The sequence below is a fragment of the Rhinolophus sinicus genome, linkage group LG05 (assembly GCF_036562045.2).
Source record: "Rhinolophus sinicus isolate RSC01 linkage group LG05, ASM3656204v1, whole genome shotgun sequence".
In the NCBI taxonomy this organism is placed as follows: domain Eukaryota; kingdom Metazoa; phylum Chordata; class Mammalia; order Chiroptera; family Rhinolophidae; genus Rhinolophus; species Rhinolophus sinicus.
In genome coordinates this window covers 148703970-148724851 of record NC_133755.1, presented here as the reverse complement: position 1 = coordinate 148724851, position 20882 = coordinate 148703970, and the positions used below count along the sequence as shown (strand labels likewise).

The window sequence follows — 20882 nt, the reverse complement described above, 5'->3', positions numbered from 1 at the left end:
CCAATACCATTTATGAGGATGCTAACCCCTTTAAGGTAAAAAAGAATATAGTTTAAATTTGTAGGGCATGGAATTCCTTTGGAGAAGAAAATACCCTCCCAAATAACAAACCTCATAAAAGATGTTGTAAAGTATATTTGTTTCCCATCAGAGAAAACCTTATTTTGGATCCTGTGTAATAAAATGGGAATGTGTCTCATGAAACAGGCTTTGAAATGGGAATCAAGGCGCTTTCATTTTCTGTTTCATGTCCTGCCAGGTCAGTTCAAGTCTTGCCTCAGCTTTAGGATGATTCCAAAGCCTTTGAGAATCAAAGTTCCTCCCAGTGGTGTACAAAATGATCCTTGTAGACCTAACCGCAGAACCAGCTCCAACTGGTCCTATCTTGTTTCTAACGAGATACTGAGTTACTTTTCAAAGATCACAGACCAAAACCCCAAGTCATGCCAAAACCAAAGCATGCACAGAGGAGAGAACTTTGACTTCCAGGTCCACCCTGAACCAAAGTCTTACCCCACCCCACCCCTGCGCCATGGAACCGAAGGACTGGGACATGACAAGAACTTGAACACTGGAACCCTTTCAGAAATAAAGGGTCTGTTGCCCAAAAAGATCTGGAGCTGAAGCCCCTTACTGTAAGTTACCATAAATGGTCAAATTCCCAAACCTTCACATTGAAAACTGTCCTGCCAATATTCTGCCTACCAACCTGTTCCCCCAACCCCTTAAAACTCTCCCCAAACCCTGGATCAGGGGGACAGATTTGAGCCTTGCCTCATGTCTCCTTGCTGGTCAACCTCTTGATAAAACCTTTTCTTTTCTCAAAAACCAGTACTATAATATTATTGGCTTCTATGCACATTGGGCAACGAACTCTTGCTGGTAACACTAGGAGTTTCTCAGTCTACAACAAAAAGAGTATGGCAGAAAATGGACCAGGAGAAAGGAAAAAAGAAAAAGATGAACTGATGAGAGAAAACAAGTTTAAGGACAGCAAAATAACTTAGTGGTTCTATTCCAAACATTTTCAAAGATGGGAAAAGGATTTATTTTAATTGTAAAAGATTGATGGAGAAACTGACCTAAAATGGTTCCCTGCCATGTGGAACTGACCTAAAATGGTGGCCCAAGCGGAGAGAGAAGTCCCCAGCCTAAGCCCCAGCCCACTTCCGCATAGCCCCCTCCAAACCACACCCTGAGCCAATCACTAGACAACACCTACCCCTTCCCCAATTCAAGGAAGTCCCCAACCCATAAAAACCTGCTCAAAACCTTGCTAGGGGCTCAGTCTTTGGGAAGGATCCCACTGAACCCACCGTTGTAATAAAGCTGACTCTCCTAACTCTCTGAGTGCCGCTTGGGTTCTTTCCGGTCCTGGTATCCGTAACAAGATAACAATATTCACTTTATTTTCATTTTCCAATAAGCCAGGAAGTAAATTGGTTATGAAATAATTCTTAAGTAAGCATAAAATATGGCATACACATTTTAGAACAAAAGAAATACTTGAAATCTGTGGTTACCAGAGGGAAAGGGGGGAGGGATGGTAGACGAGGGTAAAGGGGGCTAAATATATGGCAATGGAAGGAGAACTGACTCTGGGGGGTGAACACATAATGTAATATATAGATGATGTATTATAGAATTGTACACTTGAAACCTATGTAGTTTTGTTGACCATTGTCACCCCCAATAAATTTTAATTTAAAAAAAATTAAGAAAAAAAAAGAAATACTTGAAATCTTAAAAGGACAACATATTGAAGTTAATGGGTAGAAATACCATTCTCCTTTCTACTCCCTGTTTTCTTTGGCTGTCCTTTATATCCACTCTCTAAAAAGCACAATGCTTCAACATCTCTGGGTGTATACCTCAACCCTTAGTATTTGTAGGTCTCCATGTTCTAGGTGTTGTGAGGGTATAGTATATATAAGTGAGAGACAACTCCTGTGAGAGGGAAGAGCTGCTGCTTACTCATTGTCAAGGTTCCGTGACTGGATTTCACAAGATAGTCTTTAGCCTAGTTTCCATATTTGGGATCTGGGAGTTTCAGAAATGTTTTTCCAGGGCCTAATGGTCAAATTGCCTTTGGGCTTGCTAATTTTTCCTTTTTTGTTAACTATGCTAAAAAGGGGGAGGTGGGGAAAAATTAGTACATTGACAGGTTATTATGTGAGACAGAATATGGCTTGAAGAAAAATGGTTTGCAACAGCCCTGTAAACATTTAAGCAAAAATATCTGTTAATTATCATCCTAGAACAAAATGCATTTGGTCCATCACTGCAACTCTTGATCTTTTAGCCCAGTATAACTGTGTCTCCTATTTAGGCCACCCAGAAACTTTTCTATTCTTCACTCTATAAGACAGTTATTGTGGAAATAAATGCCAGAAGGATATTATTTAGCCTAATGATAATGACCTGAAGCTGAATCCCCATCCTTGCCCTTGTATCTTAGCCTTGTAACAATAGACAGGCCAGAATCTATGCTTCTACCAGAGCATAGGCTGAAATCACCAACAGAAAGCAGTCCTTCAGGAGAAACAGAGATGTGGGCTGTCAGAGTAATTGGAGCATATGCCCTCTCAGAGTTCTGCTTCACACTTTTATTTATTTTTTCAATTACAGTTGACATTCAATATTATATTAGTTTCAGGTATACAGCATAGTGGTTAGATATTTATATAACTTATGAAGTAATTCCCCCCATAAGCCTAGTGTCCACCTGGTACCATACATTGTTATTATAATATTATTGACTATATTCTCTATACTGTACTTTATATTCCCGAGACTATTTTGTAACTGCCAATTTTTACTTCTTAATCCCTTCTTAATCCCTTTTCTATCTATTCCCCAACCTCCTCCCATCTGGCAACCAGCAGTTCTCTTAGCTATCAGTCTGTTTTGTTTGGTTTGTTCATTTTATTTTTTTCAAAATTCCGTATATAGTTGATATTTGTCATTCTCTGTCTGACTTATTTCACTTAGTATAATACCCTCTAGGTCCATCCATGTTGTTGTAAATGGTAAGATTTCATTCTTTTTTTGTGGCCAAATAATGTTCCATTGTATATATGTATACCACATCTTCTTTATCCAATCATCTACTGATGGACACTTTTGTTGCCTCCATATCTTGCCTATTGTAAATAATGCTGCAGTGAACATAAGGATGAATATGCGTATATCTTTTCGAATTAGTGTTTTGGATTTCCTCAGATAAATATTCAGAAGTGGAATTGCTGGGTCATAGCTTTTAAAGACAAAAGTAGACTGTAGTTTTAGGAATGGTAACCTTAACCAGATAATCTTAAATCTTGACATTGTACATTCAGATGTTAAATCCTATAGCTGCACTTTAGATTTTTCTACTTTTTATTATAGTAATTAAAATAATAAAATAGTCAGGTAATAGTATCATTGTAGTAAATTGTATAAGTTAAAGGAAGTTTTCTCATACTTACAAGTAAATTGTACCTTGAATTAACTTACAGAAACTTGCTGGAATCACTGGGTTAATTAAAAATTAACATTGGATATTTGTACTGAAAAATATTTACCCTTTCCCCACCTCCTACCCACAAAGGCTAACAGAGAAAAGACTTCCTAAGGCATGATCAGGGAATATAAAATCTTATATTTTTGCTTCAGAAAAGAAGTTAGCTGAAATATTAATTATTGAGAGGAAATAAGGAGGAAAATTTCAAGGTTTCCAATTCTTGGTATTATTTACTAGTCATGAGAACTTGGATATGTAAATCTAATCTTCAATTTCTTTATCGGTAAAATACAGGTAACATTTGCCTTACCTGCTTCACATTGTGGGTTTGAGAAAATGTATAAATAGCATTTTGTAAATAGCGAAATATAAAATAACATTTGTTTGTATTTACAAATGCAAACCCTTGCCAGTTACCAACAGATAGATATTTAGTTTCTGTCCTTTGGTCAACTCAATTCCAACAACTCCCACACAAAGAATGTGAATGCTTTTCTGTTTATTCTACAAACACTTCGTTTTGGCATTGACTTATTGACTTAGTTCAGCTCAATGTACTTTTATGGAGACACATCTTTATCATCCAGGATAACATTCACTCTCTTTTTCTATTTACCCTTCAATAAGAAATTTGAATTATATGACATTTTGATTGTATGTTATTTTGATTATATTTACCTTTTAATAAGACATTTTCATGTGTATCATTTTGCTTCTTTAGTCTGCCTGTTTCTAATAGCAAGAGGTCATTTGTGCAACTCAACCATGACAATGCTTCTTTGCATCCTGGCCAAACTATTTTAATCATCACATATTCTCTATGGGAGTTTCAACCAAAACTATAGCATATTCACATTTCCCTAGGCTTCTGCTTATTTTTCTAAATTAGTATTTTAAACAAAGTGCTAACTTTTCCAGCCTCACTTTATGCCAAAGAAAGGCTATTTTATTTGAAATTCTAATATACAATTCCCAGCTAGATTAGTGAAGTTATAAACAACAACAAAATTTCTCATGGGTATAAGATTTTTATTTCAATTTGATTTACATTCCAATGGAAATTATAAAATGTATTCACTTCTTAATTTAAAAAAAATGCAGCTTAAAATTTTAATGCAAACTATAAGACATGATAAGTTTGCAGATCAAAATTGGGCTAGTTGCTTAAAGTAACAAGTTTTTAAATCACCATTTTCCACTTCCACACCAAGGATAACCTTCTAAATAGCAATCAGCCATGCTGTAATAGCAGGATCGCACTGAGACTTGAGAAAACAGAAACATAGTAGAGCTTCTCCAGCTCCAGATCAGGAACCTTCCTATGCTTTCTCATAGTGGCGAACAGCAACCACATCACCAAAAGTAAGAGTCTGAAAGATTCAAAAGATAATCACATCTTTTTACACAGGAACATCCATAGCTGACATTTTAAAAGATTATCGTATGTATGGTTTAAATATTATGCAAAAGAAAGATAGCATTTACAAGCATTAAATGCTGTATTAGCTTCTCATTTCTTAAAACAAAAAGAAACCCTTATATTTATTGAGTGAATAAGTGAATATATATATATATATATATATAGATTCAGGTCAAAATAATTCTTTTTGCCTTAAATTCTCAGAGTAATTGGAGCAAGTTAGATATCTGCTTTGAAAGTGAATAAAACCTGTAGTAGGTTTTCATCAAGTTTTCAATTCATGACCTAGATAACCACCTAAGAGTATTTAGAAAATTCAAACCATTTGGTCAAGTGGTATTTGCAATGACTTGTTACAACATCAGCAGGAAAAGGTAAATGTACATGACTGTCATGCTTTAGCCTGTGTACACCTCGGTGGTTAGGTGGGATATAATGTGAAACATGGCTTCTTACGTCAAATCCAAACTGAAGAATTGCTACAAAATCTCTCTTTACAAAATTTAGGGGTTTTTTTTGGTGTTCACTCTTTTCATGTATTGATGTGATTTTCAAGAGAATAGTGTGCCATTATCACCCATTGCTTTATCTTTTTGAACTCAATTTTGCCTGAACACAGTCATATAGCCAAAGCTGAGCTATCCACTTTTCTGTATCGGGGGAAAAAATGGACGTGAAGCATAAAGGAAAATTCAGATCAAAACTTGTAGAAATGAATCCTTTCTTTCGATAATCACTGCAGAAAAATGTGGGCAAATATTCATTAACATGGAAGAAAAACTGTCCCTTTGCTCTCCACCTCGCTTCCTCCCATGAAAAGATGTATGAATATGGAAATCCTATGTCTCAATCTAGAGCAACTCTGATTGCAGTAGTTAATGGGAAGGCAGGAAGCAACAATTTCCTTAAATAACAAAAACAAAACAATCTTTTCTGTTATTATCTTAGAAGGAAAATGTAAAGCAATCCCACCCCTCCAAATAACCCAAAATGATACAATGATACATCGACTACTTCAGTGTGATCAAAATACCATTACTCAGTTCACACACACACACACACACAAACACACACACACACAAACACACATACGTCTGGGAAGCTAGATAAAGGCATAACATTTTTCCCAGTTTATGATGTTACTCCATCATCAGAGAAATTATTTTTAATTATTTTCTATTTTATAATTTTTACATGATGATTAGTATTGAACAGGTACATGTAAAAGATACGTGTAAAAGGTAACATGCATTAAAAAATACACTGGAAGGAGTAATATAAAAATTGTTTTCTTTGAATAGAAATTAGAGAAAATTTTTATATTTTTGTTACACTTTTGTGTTATATTTTAAATTATCTGCACTGAACTTATATAACCTTTATAAACTAAAATAAAAAATGTTTAAAGATCTTTTATTTATTACAAGAGCTATAAAGTAATTTTTCTGAGATCCAGCAAGCTTGATATCTTATAGGAATATCAATCATTTTTTATATATTTTCATGATTAACAACTTTATAATTAGATTTCATTTGAGGATCAGCATTCGAAGTAATCCCACAAAAATTCTTCTTTGATACGGTTTTAGCTAAATCAATGGCAACTTTTTTTTAACCTCACTAAGAATTTTTCTTTTTCTATAGTTAAAGAAGCGGAGCTGAGGAAACAATTAGCTAGGATCTTTTTTATTTTTTTTCTGTTTTACACAAGGTTAAGGCAACTTGCTAATGACTTAAGCTCATTAAAGGGAGGGAGGGAGGAAAAGAGGGAGGGAAAAAGAGGGAAGGGAATGAATCAGAAGAAGGGGAGGAGGGAGGGAGAGGGGTAAAACTCAAGGAAGGGAGAATTCCATTACTTACCATAACCATTTTGCCATCCTTAATTTCTCTTACAAAATTTGTTTCTTTGCCATCCCATTTCTGTACATGAATGAGTTTGTCTCCATCTAGGCTGACAATAGACTGAGAGCAACAACAAAATACAGAACAGTAATAGGTACAGATCTGATTTCTGATGTGGAAATCAAGTGAAGTGATTTTTGAAAGAGCTGTATCACTGAATAAATTGTGATCAATTAATTATCATGTTAGTACCATATCCTCTGTTGTTTCTAGAGTCCTTATTCTGTAAACTCGAGTCATTCATAATTTAATTGAAATGTGTACATCTAGATGCAAACACTTTATATATTAGAAATAAAAATCCTGAACAAGTGTTTTAGGACCAGTCACCCTTCTCCTTTAAACAAAACTTTAGAATGAGGCAAGCTATCTACTTAGGCAATCCAAGGCAATCAGAGAGATAAAATAAAATGCATCTGTTCTTTCAAAAGAATGCTATTAAATACTTTCTGAAAGGTTTGATATATAATGTGAAGACGTATGGTAAGAGATAGATTCAAGATTCAAGCTATAAGTAACCCATTGTTTAGAACAAAACTAATGTGTGCTAGAATGCCAAATTAACCCTGACATCCTTCTCTGTGTGTTGAAATACTGAGAACATTTTCCACTTGCCATCATCTAAAAAAAGTAGCATGAGGAATCTCTCTCTTTTATTCCCTCCTCCGCATCCCCACCCCAGAGAATAAGTGGCTTCTTACCTTACAGTTTCTGTCATCTGCAGTAGTTTCATCAAACTCTTCTCCCAGATGGAAGCTAATCTCTGTGTTCTTGAATGTGCTTTGAGTCCTGATCACCACTTTGTCCCCCTCCTGACTGATGATCACTGTTGGTTTAGTCACATTTCCCACCTGTCTAGTGGCAAAACCCACACCTAAAACAGGGAAGCAATACAGTCAGCTGCAACTTCCAAAATAGCTCACAAAGCAGGAAACTGTTTTCCTATTTTGGAATCCAAGTCCTAAAGTGTAAGTTTCATTAGAGCACATTTAGACCATTAATCACACAATAGAGCCACTAAGCTGTACTAAGTGGATGCTTATTTGGATGCACGAATAATAAGTGCAGGCTGAAGGGAAAACAGCGAAGGCACAGAAAAAGCTTCACTTCTCCACAGACCACCAATATTTGGCCCTGGGCAAGAAAGCAGGCAACTGCCACATTGAAAACCCACTCCCTGAGAAAGGCATAGCCTAGGATCCAGTTACCACAATGTGATCTGTCTTTGTCGCTTGCCAATCTAAGGGGTGAAAGAAGGAATCTGCAAGTATATGAAGCTGCAGGGGTCAAGAAGAGAACAGCACATCTTATCTTTACCCACCTAGAGCCTTCATGTACTCATCAAAGTTCTGACTGTCCGTCAGCTTCCAGGTAGCACAGAAAGCTTCCACCATCCTTGCCCTGTCCCGTTAGCTTCCAAAGCAAATAAAATAGACAGGAGCGACGACCTTTGGATCCTATTGCCACTGCAATTCAGAAGACCCCTTTGCACCTCATAGCAGCTCCTGCCTTCTTATTTGGAAAAGAAGTGGGCATAAAGCCAAGGATTTAAATTGCAAACACACCCTCCCAAGTCCTTTCCGGAGGCTGTTGCAGGGGGAGGGATGGGACGAGAGGCTCAAGTGAGGTTCCAATCCTCTTTGTGATTGGCTCAGGCTACTGGGTTAGCGGAGTAGGTCGAGTTCCATCCAGTCCTCACCCAGCAGCCCTTTTGCCTGAGAAAGCTCTGCGAGGGTTCAATGGAGCTGGAGTCAGGGAACGGGAAAATGAGAAAGGGTCTTTCAGGTTCAGCTTGAAAACTTGGCAAAGGAAATTTCAGGCTGTGAGGAAAGAAAAAAGATGCACAATAGGACATTCAGATTGATTTCCGTTCATGGCAAAGCTGGTTACAAATGAGGACCCCCCCTTAAAGAAAACCACTGAAATGCCAGACTTTTTAGACAAAAAAGGCTGAATAGTGCCTTTTATTTTCTCTCATATTTACAGGGAGAACAAAATACAAGCTAGAATATGCCAAACTAAGAAAACAGGAGGAAGAGAGGGGTAAATGCCTTCCCTAGACTGTACAGCTAAAGGCTGCTCTATCAATGGGACACTAACTAATTTTGGCCTCTTCCCAACACAAACTGAGTTTAAAGATCCCATTGTTCTTTCTAAGAATGTGAGAACCAGACTGAGATGGAAAAGGGACCTAAAGAAGAGTATGGTTAGAATTCACTAATGAGATACAAAAAGAAAAAAAAAATTTTTTTTTTTTTTAACTTCCTTCAACAGATTATATAATCCATGTGGAGAAACTGGACAGAATACCATTTGGTAAAGATTTAAAATGACCTGCACTGTAGAACTTTTTTGATTTTCTGAGGCCACAATTACATAAATGCACTCTACCTTTAAGTTAGGGGTTGGCAATGGGGGTGGTCAGAAAGTGGAGGAGCAGTGAGACTCATAAGAGCTTTGACTTCACTTTGTCCTGTCTCGGGGTACCCCATAATTGGCACAATACCTCAAGGGTTCCAAGTATAGTATTTAAAGAAGGTCTCGAACTTCCCCTTCACTGAGAGGTTCTTCCTGCTTTACCATTGTAGACCATAAATGAAAAGCAGGTTTCCTCCCTTTTGTGGGGACAGAACAGGGGAATCTGATTTGGAAATCCATGCTTTTCTCTTTTTTCCTATTTAAACCTCAGCTCACTGCCTTTCAACTTCTGTCCACTCCAAACACAAGACAGGCTCAAAACATCTGACTCCATCTGTCAGCTCCAGGAGTCTACTTTAGTGTCTCAAAGGTACCTCAAAAGTGCTCATTTAACACAAACTCAATCTTTCCTCACATCTGGTCTTCCTTTTATTTCACTATTAAAAAAATATTTATAATTGATTCTTTAGAGTCCTTATTGCCATTTGTTAATACATAAAGGCAATAGCTCTGAAAGAGGTGTCAGTTTATCACATCTTTCCTTTTTTAAGTCTGTGGATACATTTGTATTATAAAAACCACAGCAAAATCATAAATTGCTCCTAGGTTTCAGAAAACCGGGGGAAAAAAATTCCTCATAGGGTTGAATCTCCTGGCACCTACTTTATGGTGATGTTTTTCTTCTTACGAAAACAGAGAGTAGTAACACATTTTATCACTGCTCTTGAGCAAACTAATCTAACCAAGACCATGACAGTATTTCTTATATAATACCCAAGGGTCTGCACCAAGAGAGATTAAATTACATTTCAAACTACTTGTCTGAGATGCTTTTTGTTACTACATTGCACAAAATAAAATGATAATGGAATATTTTGATAGTTGGAAATATGTAATTACACAATGTGATTGCAATCTGTCTCATGATAAGTAATAGATAAGATCAGACAACCCCTTTTGCTGAAATAGTGGTACAAAACTCCCTAGGGGCTCAGCCATCTGTCACGCACACACCTATCATCATACTCCCCCCCAAAAAAAAAAAAAAAAAAACAATCAACCCGCTAAACCAGCTTTAGGTGTCAGGAGAGATGAAGATTCCAACTTTCAAGCCGGGGTTAATGCGATATGAGTAATGGAATTTGATGGGGGAGTGTGTGTGGAAAGAAACCTGTAAATTATATGTCCCTCAGTGTGGTCAATTTTTTTATATTATTGCACTTTTTAAAATGTGGACAAAACCAGAGAGGAGATGTACCTCCAAGTGTGATATATTCTTGAAAAGAAGCATTGTATTCCTCTACTGGAGAATGACAAGCTAATAAAGACAATCTGATGAGGTATTGACTATTTTCCAATGTCCTTCTCATTGTTTTCTATTTTCTGCAGTTTCTCCTCCCTTTACTTCCCATTACGTAAGTATTCCATGCTCCGTATTTTCTTGGGCATAAAATATAGAGGAAAACTTTTACCCACTTCTATGTCTGACTAAATGACTTGGGAGAGAATTTTGTTCCAGATTTGTTATAAAAGAGTTTCGGGACTTTCTCACCTCAGGCCATTTATATGCCACAACTCTGTCAAGGAAACTCTCCCTTTCAGCCCCCTAGTTAATTTATGCTTGTCTTTTAGAGGTTATCTCAAATATTATTTCCTCAAGGAAGATTAAATCAGAACCCCAATTAAGTCACCCCATGGTTTCATTTGTCTTTTTAAACATACTGTGATTTTAATTAAATATGTTAGTAATCAGTTGTTTAATATCTTTCTCCCCCATTAGAATGCAAATTCCCTGAAGCATCTATTTTAGCACCTCTGTTCTTTTTTCTCCATTGTAAAAGTCCAGTATAAAGTCCACAGTGCTCATTCAACAAATGTTAAAGATATGAACAAATATAGAGAGTGAACACAGAGAATGAGAGAACTTCAAAAAGTAAGTATTTAAACTATTTTACATATGGCCTTTTCCAAATTTCTATGCAAATGTTTTCTCTCTTTGTAACCTATGCATATATAACCACCCAGGAAGGATATCTAAAACTCTTCCTCACTTTTGTCATGTTAATTTTGGCAGAAATTAATGCTCATTGTTTATAGGGTGTGTTTTTTTTCTCTGAAGTAAAAACACATAGAACGGTCTGAGAAAACATCCAAATGCTTGATGGATTTACTAAATGCAAGAGTAGGAGACTTTTGTGACATGCCTGTGTGAGGAAACCTGGTTGATGCCAGTGAGTATGCATGGAAATTGTTCTTTCAGTGGATCCTTTGGTTTGCTTATTATGGGTTATTATCATTAGTAAATAAAAAATGTAGAAGATTTTCTTTTTTTAGGGGGAGATGTTTCTTATAATCTTTGAAGATCTCTGTTGTTAACTTTGCATGTGAAATGCCAAAGTAAGCTTTGAGTAATGATTACCAGACAGATAGCTATAAAAGGTATTAATAAGGTATTAATATGGCATCAGTTGAAGACTAAAGAAACCACTCTAGCTATTTTTAACAGAAACAGGGCAAAATATAGGGAATGTGATGCTGGTGAAATTCTTAGAGTAATTGAAGGACTAGGTTTTATGCTGAGCTGAGCTTTCAGGAATACTCCCAGAACATAAAACCACATCACAGAAACTAGCCTGTGAAGGAAACTGTTATCTCTACTATAATCACGAAGCTGAGGAATCAAGAAGCTGTTTTTCTACCTGCTGGCTCCAGAAATGTCCTCCCTTAACTGTCATCCAGGAATGAGGGAGGTTCATTCAGAGCCACACCACATGGGCCAGATCTCAATGGCAAAATGGATGTCTTGGGTACATCCTCTCCCACCACTTAACTGAATTTTGAATTCAAGTCTTACACAAGTACCTATGATAGGCATGGCCTAAATCAAGTCTAAGTGTAAGGGAGTTTGGGAAATGTTGTTTTACTCTCTGCTGTCTCTGCAAAGCAGAGAGGGCAAGAGAAGGCAGTGAGAGCAGAGGTCAGGTGAGTCAATCTACCACACCCCATCCACTATTCAGAAATAATTGGATATGTTTTAAGGGCATTTGTTAATAAGGGAGAATTAAAAAAAAAAAAATAGAGATCTTGTATGTCTAGAATATTCTAGAGTAGTAATTCTTAAAACTGAATAATCATTAGAATCACTTGGAGAGATTCATAATAATGCAGATTTCAAGGGTATCCAAGAGATTTTGATATAGGTGGTCTGGGGTAATGCTGGACGACTTTGTAGTGAAAAACAAGATCTTAGGTTGAAATCCTACATACGCGTATGCTAATGCATTAATGAGTTATGATTTATAAAATAAATAGTATATTCCAGTCTGTCAAAATCTTATTAATAAATTTTCATTCTAATATTTCTTCAAAGCTAAATACAAAATAAGAATAGGAGACAAAAAATACTACTAGTTCATTGACCCTACCCATGATTGCAGAAATTGTATGTGATTCATACCAAGGTGTCACCACATTAAAAATAATGTGTTATTTCACACTCAGCAAAGAAGAAACATGACCCAACCATCCTAAGGATGAAGTATGTTAAACCAATGCTAACATGTAAAGTTCTGTGTTGCAATGGAGAGTATACTCAATAATATTACAAATTTCCAGGATTCATAAATTTGATCAGCTCTCTGTTCATTTATATTGAGACTTTTCTGAGGACACAGGAAAGGCTTATCTCACAAGAGCATATGGTCAACCTGCACCTTCAGATGAATAAAATATATTCATACTCATTTTATAGAAGAAACAGAATCCTTCAATAAATGTTTTCCATCTAAATTTTAAGTCTTTGCAACACATCATTCTCAAGATAATTTATTGGAGTTGCCCTTGACATAGTTTGATCAATAACATCATTATAAATTATAAATGAGCCACTGAGATTTGTGGTATTTTTTACCTAATAGCTGATTGGAAAGCATTGCACCTATATTATAAGCATATCTTTAAATGCTAGTAATGTAAAGTTAAAATAAAATAACATTGGGGTAGTAATTCATATTTTTTTCATTTCCAAAGCATCTTTTATAAGCTAGAAAAATCAGTTGACACTATTATTATATTATTTTTGCTGTTGTTTTCAAGCACACAGAAATAACTTTGCAAATGTTAGTACCCATTAATTTGCTGAAGGGTGAGCCTCCATTTAAGTTGTTAAGAAAATGCCAGAATTTAATAAATTTTATGGTTTTCATATTAATTTCCTATCCATTTGGAAATATTTAATATCCTGATATTAACATTTGTGACATAAACACATGGATTTTACAGAGAAATTGTAGTAAGTTAAGGTGTTTCTGGAACGTAAATACACTCACTAACTGTATTTTATTTTTCTGACATTCTAATATATATAAGAATGTGCTCATTATTGGAGAAAGTCAAATGACTCTGTAAAACATATATAGTAATGCATTTTGTGTGTTTATGTGTTTTTACACAATAGCGCTTGCAAAGGGATATAATTACATAAATTATAATTTTTCTTATAAATATAATTTATAAATTATAAATAAGCAGAAATTTTGAAAGACTTTTGAATCTTAGCGTGTATACACTGCTTTCATCCCTAATCTGTAATATTTAAAGTGAAATTGAAGGTGCATAGGTAACATGTTCTGTGGAAGTCCACGTCATCATTAGGTTATCCTTGAATTTCCTGAGGTGAGTTTTCATGGATTGCTTCCAGATTCCTGTCGCTGCCAGCAATGGGAAATTTCAGGGTATGGCCTGGTAATCCTCATATGCTCAAAATGTTTTGTACCATGTGAGACAGATAGAAGTACCATGTTAGACAGAAATCTCTTTCTTTTGTTTTCACAGAGAAACCAACTGACAGGAGATATTTGCAAATTTGGCACATTTTTCTAAAGTTTTGGGAAGACAAAGTTTACATTGCAAAAGCACCAAAAAACTTTGTTTGAATGGTATAACATCTTCATTCCTTTTCCCATTTTTTTCCTACAACCAAATTCCTATTCATTTCTAATCCAGAATGCTTTAACCATTTCTTTTATTTCCTTGATACCTGTCAATCCATGACCACAGTATTGATTGATTATTAAAGCTTCTTCCTTAAGAGAAGATTCTAATGCATTCTGGGTGTTATCTGGAACACAAAGTTAGTTTAACCATCCTCATTGGTTAATGTCATAATCTTATCATTTGTCCATACAGGGCCAACTTTCATTTACTTGGTTAGTTACAGAATTAGTTATTTTCATTAATGTACTAAACAAACACCAGTGAACCCTCCACCCAAAACAAATCCTAGGGCTTTGTCAGCAACCACAATTTTCCTGCATCCTTTCCCTGCTCATCCCACCCAAAATACCCATCTTCCTGAATCTTGTGTTCACATGTGCTTGCTTTATTTTTAGTGTAGCTATATATTTTCCTAAAATATATATTATTGTAGTTTTCTTATCTTTATAAATTGTGTTACACCATTATATTATATCTTAAACATTAACTTTTACATAGTTTTTTTTGGGAGGTACATATCTTGAATTAAAATTTCTGGGTCATAAGTTAACCTTCAATTTTAGAAGATAATGCCAAATTGTTTTCCAACCTGAACTCACCAGTTTAGGCCCTCACCAGGGGATTCACATCTCTCCCAAAACTTAGTATTGGCAAGCTTTTTAATGTCGAACAATAAGAAGCATTTACATTGATAATTAATTTTGTCTTAATTTACATTTTCCTAATCACTGATGAAGAGAACATTTCTTTATGTGTTCATTGGTTTATGGTCTTTTCCTCTGTAAAATGCCTATTCGTCATCTGCCCATTTTCCCGTTGTTTGTTCTTTTCTTATTTTGTATTATTTATCCTGATCATTTTAAAGTGTGGATAGCATGAATATCTTATTGTAACCTTCACTTTCTTTAATGTAGCTTTTTATGGCCCAAACACCTTACTTTTAATATTGCTAAATTTATTAATGTTTTCTTTTATGGTCAATGTGTTTTGTGTCTTGTTTAAGGAAACAGTCTATCCAAGGTCCAAAAGATAACCACCTATATTTTCTACCAAGAGTTTCAAAATTTTAACATTTGAGTCTTTAACTATCTGAACTATTATTAAGTAGTTCTGTTCCCTCTTTCCTGCACTTTCTATTTCCCTCCAGCCCCTTGAAATTAGAGAATTGGAAGTAGTATATTGCACCTTAATAAATGTGGTTTCTGTATACAAGTTGCTATAATCTTGAACATATACTTAAAAACCACTTAAAGCAGTAAATTATAAATATGGTAGTTTTTCCTGCATATAAAATGTCAAAGTGTCAGAGATTTAGGCAGTGAGGGCAGAAGAATATTCCAATTAATTTCACAGTTATTTCATAGCTGGTAGCTGATCCTATCAACCCATCTTCTAGCTAAGCTAAATTAAGCTAGCTCTTCTATCTGAGAGGAGGGTTTTACCAATTGCCATCTGGGCAGCAAATTTAGTTAAAAAAAGAAAAAAAGATGACCCAGATGAAAAGGAAATAAAAAGGCTGAGATTCAAAAATAAGCTTGAGGTGATCAAAAGATTCAAGGAAATTAATAACTAAACGAAGGAATTAGATTAACCAAGGAGACCATAGTAAATAGAATGATACCGTTTGAAGAGAATTTCCAGAATGAAGAGACATTATGAAAAGCAAAAGTGGAAATGTTAAACATGAAGCAAATAGAAATACCTAATAATTAGCCTAATAACTACAAAAACATCTAAACAATTGGAATAAGATATGTAATAAACAAAATTATAGTTGAGGAAAACTTGCTGTGGCTGAAAATAGGCATTAGTATATATAGATCACAATGCGGCAGCATTTGATGAAATAAATGAAAAGAGAACCAAGCTCTCTAATTCTAGTGATATTTTTGAATCAAATATAATTCAAAGAAACAAATATAAAAAATAAGGAAAAAATCCAATAAACATTCAGTCAGAGAAAAGATGCATTAGATGTTATAAGAAGTATGGCTGACCATAATCTTTTCCATTGTAGCATTTCGATGCCAAATAAATATAAAGCAAAGTCACAGAGTTTTTGAAAAAAAAAAAAAAAAAGTGACACAATTTTTTTTTTCATTATATGTGAACGTAGAAGAGATTTGCTCTTTGAAAGTAAATCAAACAGTATTCTCACAACTGTTTTCATGGGTCGCTTGTCCGCAGGAAGAGTGTGCATTTCGCAGTGGACTTGAGAACCCAATTTACTCTACGATTATATTTATCTTGCAAATTTGGAAATTCTGATTTTGTACTTCTGTCTTAACAGCCTAGTTGACTTGTGTCTGCTCTGAGACAAGATCAAGGTTTGCTGTCAAATGCATTTCAAAATCCTTGGGATCCAGTCCAGATTCTGAACAATGACAAACACTTTAAAGCACTAATTTTCATCTCATAGGAAAGATACACACACACACACACACACACACACACACACACACACACACACACACACACCTTCCCTGACGGGAAGATCAGAAGCCAGGTCAAAATTGCTATTGTTCTGACATACAATGTCAAGTGAAAGCATATAGTTTCTATCAAAGAGGATATAGGGTGTACAAATTGAAGTAATGCCTCAGTTTGGGATTTCTTGGGAATTCCTCAGGAAAGGATTATCCTGTTTCTTTGAACATCTTCCTTTCTAAACTTTAACAGATCAGAACTGAATTAAATTTCGTAAGTTTTTTTCAGAAAGGATTGAATCATTACATGTAGTCTTTCAATTTAGAGATCATAAGATTTTAGCTCCATTTATTCAAAAGTGTGTCACTTCTTTCAGTAACGTGTTTATTTTCTACACATAATTCTGTGTTCTTAATCATTTTACTCTCTTCAAGATAACCTTGGGTTGCAAAAATAATTAAAACAAAAACAAAATAAAGCAAAACTTCACAACCCAGAGATTAGCATTCTTAATCTTAAATCTGTGCAAATCCATTACTTAAACAAATTAATATAATAATCTTTGATTGCCCTATATTAAAATCCTATTATGAGAAGATTTTCTTGTTTTGACTTTGAAAGATTACTAGTCATGTTCAAAATACAAGGTTTCTTCCACTGACTATCTGTATGTTTATCAATAGATGATTTATCTTATCACTTTACCATTTGAATGATAATCTGGAAATGATGGTTATTACTCTGGATCATCTATTAGGTGCCTTCCTTTTCTAATGTCCCAAGATTACTTTATATTTCTATATTATGTTGGTCTGTTGTCGGAGTAACTTCATAGAAACACTGCCAGAGAAGTTATTGTCTTTTAGGGGTTTCATACCTAATACCTCATGAGGTAATTACCCAGATGCATTCAGGATTCTAATTCAGGGCAAACAAAATTTTATTGAATGTTGTCATGCAGCAGCCTAACTGTCTGTCCCCTCGTGCCTTTCCCTAAAGAAAGAAGAGTCTGTGAGACTGTTCCTTTCAGGGACTTTGCTACACCTTTGTGCTTACACCTCATGTCTTTCTGTTTGGCCCCCAAAAGATGGCTGGTCAGACAATGATGGGTAAGATTCCTCACGGAAGGAACAACCCAAGCCAGGTGCAACCACGCGGGGACCACCAGAAGAATTCACGGGGTTAATAGAGGTGGGCACAGCCCCCCACCTTCCCCCAGCTAAGGAGAGCTTCTGCCTATGTGGCTATATTCCTTCCCACAACCTGCTTGGGAAGTGAGTCAATGATGGATAACAACAGTTCTCCTTCCATTCTTATCAATAAGTTTTAGCATAAAGGATTTGTCCCTGGGGAGGCACATACCATAATTGTGAAGACATCATGGGACTTTGGATTCCGGCTGTTTGCAGGCAGGGGTGATTGATTTGAATTAGTTTTCTGGTATGATGTATGAGACTCACAGACTGTGAAGAAAACAATACTACTTTCTTGTATGTATATCAATAAAAGCCAGAAGGCGGCCTGATTTGGGGCTCTCAGTCCTTTGAGGCTGGGAGACCCTTGGCCCCCTGTTTTATAACTTTTTTGATTTCTGTTTCTTTCTTCAACTTTCACCTCCCCTTCTTGTTCTCTCACTGCCTGTGTTGCAATGGACGCGACAATTGAAGTAAAATTTTGAGATAGAAAATATTTTTAATTTTTTCTGAGGATAGAATTGGAAAATGGAGAAGGAACTACATAGCTATGTTTGAGTTTCTTCGGTATATCAAGCTAGATTTAACCTGGAAATCTCATAAATTTTACTTCAATGTGAGTTTGATGAAAAAAATCTGATTATTTACTTAATAAGGAACCATATACTAATCATTTGCAAAACTGAAAAAAAATGTTCATTTTAAGTTTTTATAGTGCTATATGCTCAATTCACTTTTTTCTTTCAAGTAATTCAAGTACTTAGGCTAACAAATTAGCCCTAGTCAACATCAAAGAAAATGTTCAGCAAAGACTTATTTTATTGTTACATTAATTTTGAAGCAAGAATTATATCTGAGGAAACCACAGTTACAGATTCATCTTAAAAAAAATCTGTCTTCTCACTTCTTGCATTTTGTAGCTTTCATTATATCCATTTTGGCAACCATAACATAACAATGTTATTTAAAAAAATCACTTTAATATAATGTTATAACAAATTAAGATATTCACTGTTGTTAAAAAAGAAACACTAACAAAAGACTAGTTGTTTAATTGTCCAAGTTAATAATTAATGTAAATCACTCCTCAGCCATATTTTTGTAGTCAAGAGATGAAATGAAAAGAGGCATAGCTAACAAGCCAAAAGTGGCTATAAAAATGAAATGCTAAAAAAAAATTTCACTTAACCCAAAAGAAAGCAGGAACAGAAGAAAAAGGGAACAAAGAAGAGATGAAATTAGACAAATAGAAAACAAAGAGCAAGATGGCAGAATTAAATATATATATATATATATATATATATATATATATGTATATACGTATATATATATATATACACATATATATACATATATATCTATATATCCATATCTATATCTATATTTCCCAAGTATATGCTGTCTACAAGAAATTTTATTCAAATGTAAAGTCATATATGTTAAAATAAAATGGTAGAAAAAATATCATGCAAATGCTAACATGAGAAAGCTGCAGTATTGTTTTATTATGAGACAAGGCAGACCAGGACAAGGAATCTTACTAGGGCACTTTTAGAGGGACATTTTATAATGATAAAAGGGTCAATTACTCAATTACTGTTTCTTATAAAGGGACATGAGAGAAGTCCATCTTGATTGGTTTGTTCTATACTTGGATGTGTACATTTGTCGAAAACTATCAAACTGTACACTTTAAATGGTATATTTATTGTATATGCATTGTATCTTAATAAATTTAAACAAGAAAAAGAAAAATAGTGACATTTGCCAACTGAACCATAAGTGGGCTAGAATATTATTACAGCACAGTGATTCAGACAGAACATATGTTCTTTGACCAGACGGCCAAGGGCTAAATCCTGCCTCTATGCCTTACCATATATAAAATTAACTAAATTAACTAAATTGATTAATTTTTCTGTGCTTCAGTTTCTTTTTAAAATGGATGTTGTCATAGTTAAAGGTCATTGTGAAAATTGCATAAGTTGATGCAAATAAAGTATTTATAATAGGGTTACGGCAAGTACTCAATAGATGTTAGCTATTATCCTATTCTGTATCCTTTCCTCTGCTAACTCTGATTAACAGTGGCTGCTTCCCTCAATCCACGACATTATTTTAATGCAATGAAAGGAAAACAATAAGAGGAGGAGTAAGAAAAGCGTTTCTTTATTGGAAATCAGTTTTTAACTTAGGCATTAACTAGAATTATTTTGCATGTCTAGATTCTTAGCTTGAGCGATGACAAACCTCTTCTTGTAATTTGATTTGCATAGTAGGCACACACCCTGTGGGGAAACTGGCAGCCAAATACAATTTAGAATTGTTGCCAAGAATTCTTGTTATGAGGTTTGGAAACTCTCAGGAGGAACCTATGGGTTCTGTCCTGTCACACTCCACACATAGGGTTTGCCTAATATGCATTTTTTAATAAATTAATGAAGGGGAGAATGTGGGAGTGATTCTGAGTATGTGACACTAGAGGCCCTGCTTTATAACTTTATAGAGAAAAACCCAAGAATAGAACAAAATATGATATTGGTCCCAAGGAAGCTTGTTTCTTTAAGATACTTCACTGTATAGCTCTAATATTTTCCACTATAAGATTTAGGGGCAACTATGCTATTCTAATTGTTTCCTTATTGAGTGATTGTCTCATATTTTTTTTTGTACCCTATCAATAAAATATGTTTGTCCACCTTTTTGTATATGTTATGAATATTTATTTATTCATAACTTATGTACAAAAATTGCCGTATTAACAGTATGACTATTATAACATGTAAATACAAAATGTAAATTGAAGGAAATATGAAGATAAAATAAATAATATTTTTATGTATTGTCTTGCGCATTGCAGATAGCTCCATGTTACTGTTAGCTATTATTCCTAGGCCAAATATAAATACACACTTTGGGTTGAGAAGTATCTTCCATAATAAAGGATGTAAATTCACATTTCAAGTGGTTTTCTTGTAATTGTGAACTTTCTTAGCCAATATTTTTCTGTTAAAATTATTTATAT

The 20882-nt window shown here is 34.8% G+C and overlaps 1 protein-coding gene and 1 long non-coding RNA gene across 2 annotated transcripts in view; one reads left to right on the top strand and one right to left on the bottom strand.

Moving 5' to 3' along the window:
* Positions 1-20882, top strand: part of LOC109452190 (uncharacterized) — a 39957-nt gene that overhangs the window by 1940 nt on the left and 17135 nt on the right. The window contains exon 2 of the long non-coding RNA XR_002138107.2: positions 11023-11175. This is a non-coding gene — a long non-coding RNA (uncharacterized LOC109452190). The remainder of the gene's footprint in view (positions 1-11022; positions 11176-20882) is intronic.
* Positions 4511-8578, bottom strand: FABP7 (fatty acid binding protein 7). Its single transcript, XM_019740961.2, has 4 exons — positions 8146-8578; positions 7526-7698; positions 6783-6884; positions 4511-4872 (listed from the first exon to the last, which is right to left on the bottom strand). Exons 1-4 carry the CDS (start codon positions 8216-8218, stop codon positions 4822-4824), a joined length of 399 nt encoding a protein of 132 aa, XP_019596520.2. The 5' UTR covers positions 8219-8578; the 3' UTR covers positions 4511-4821.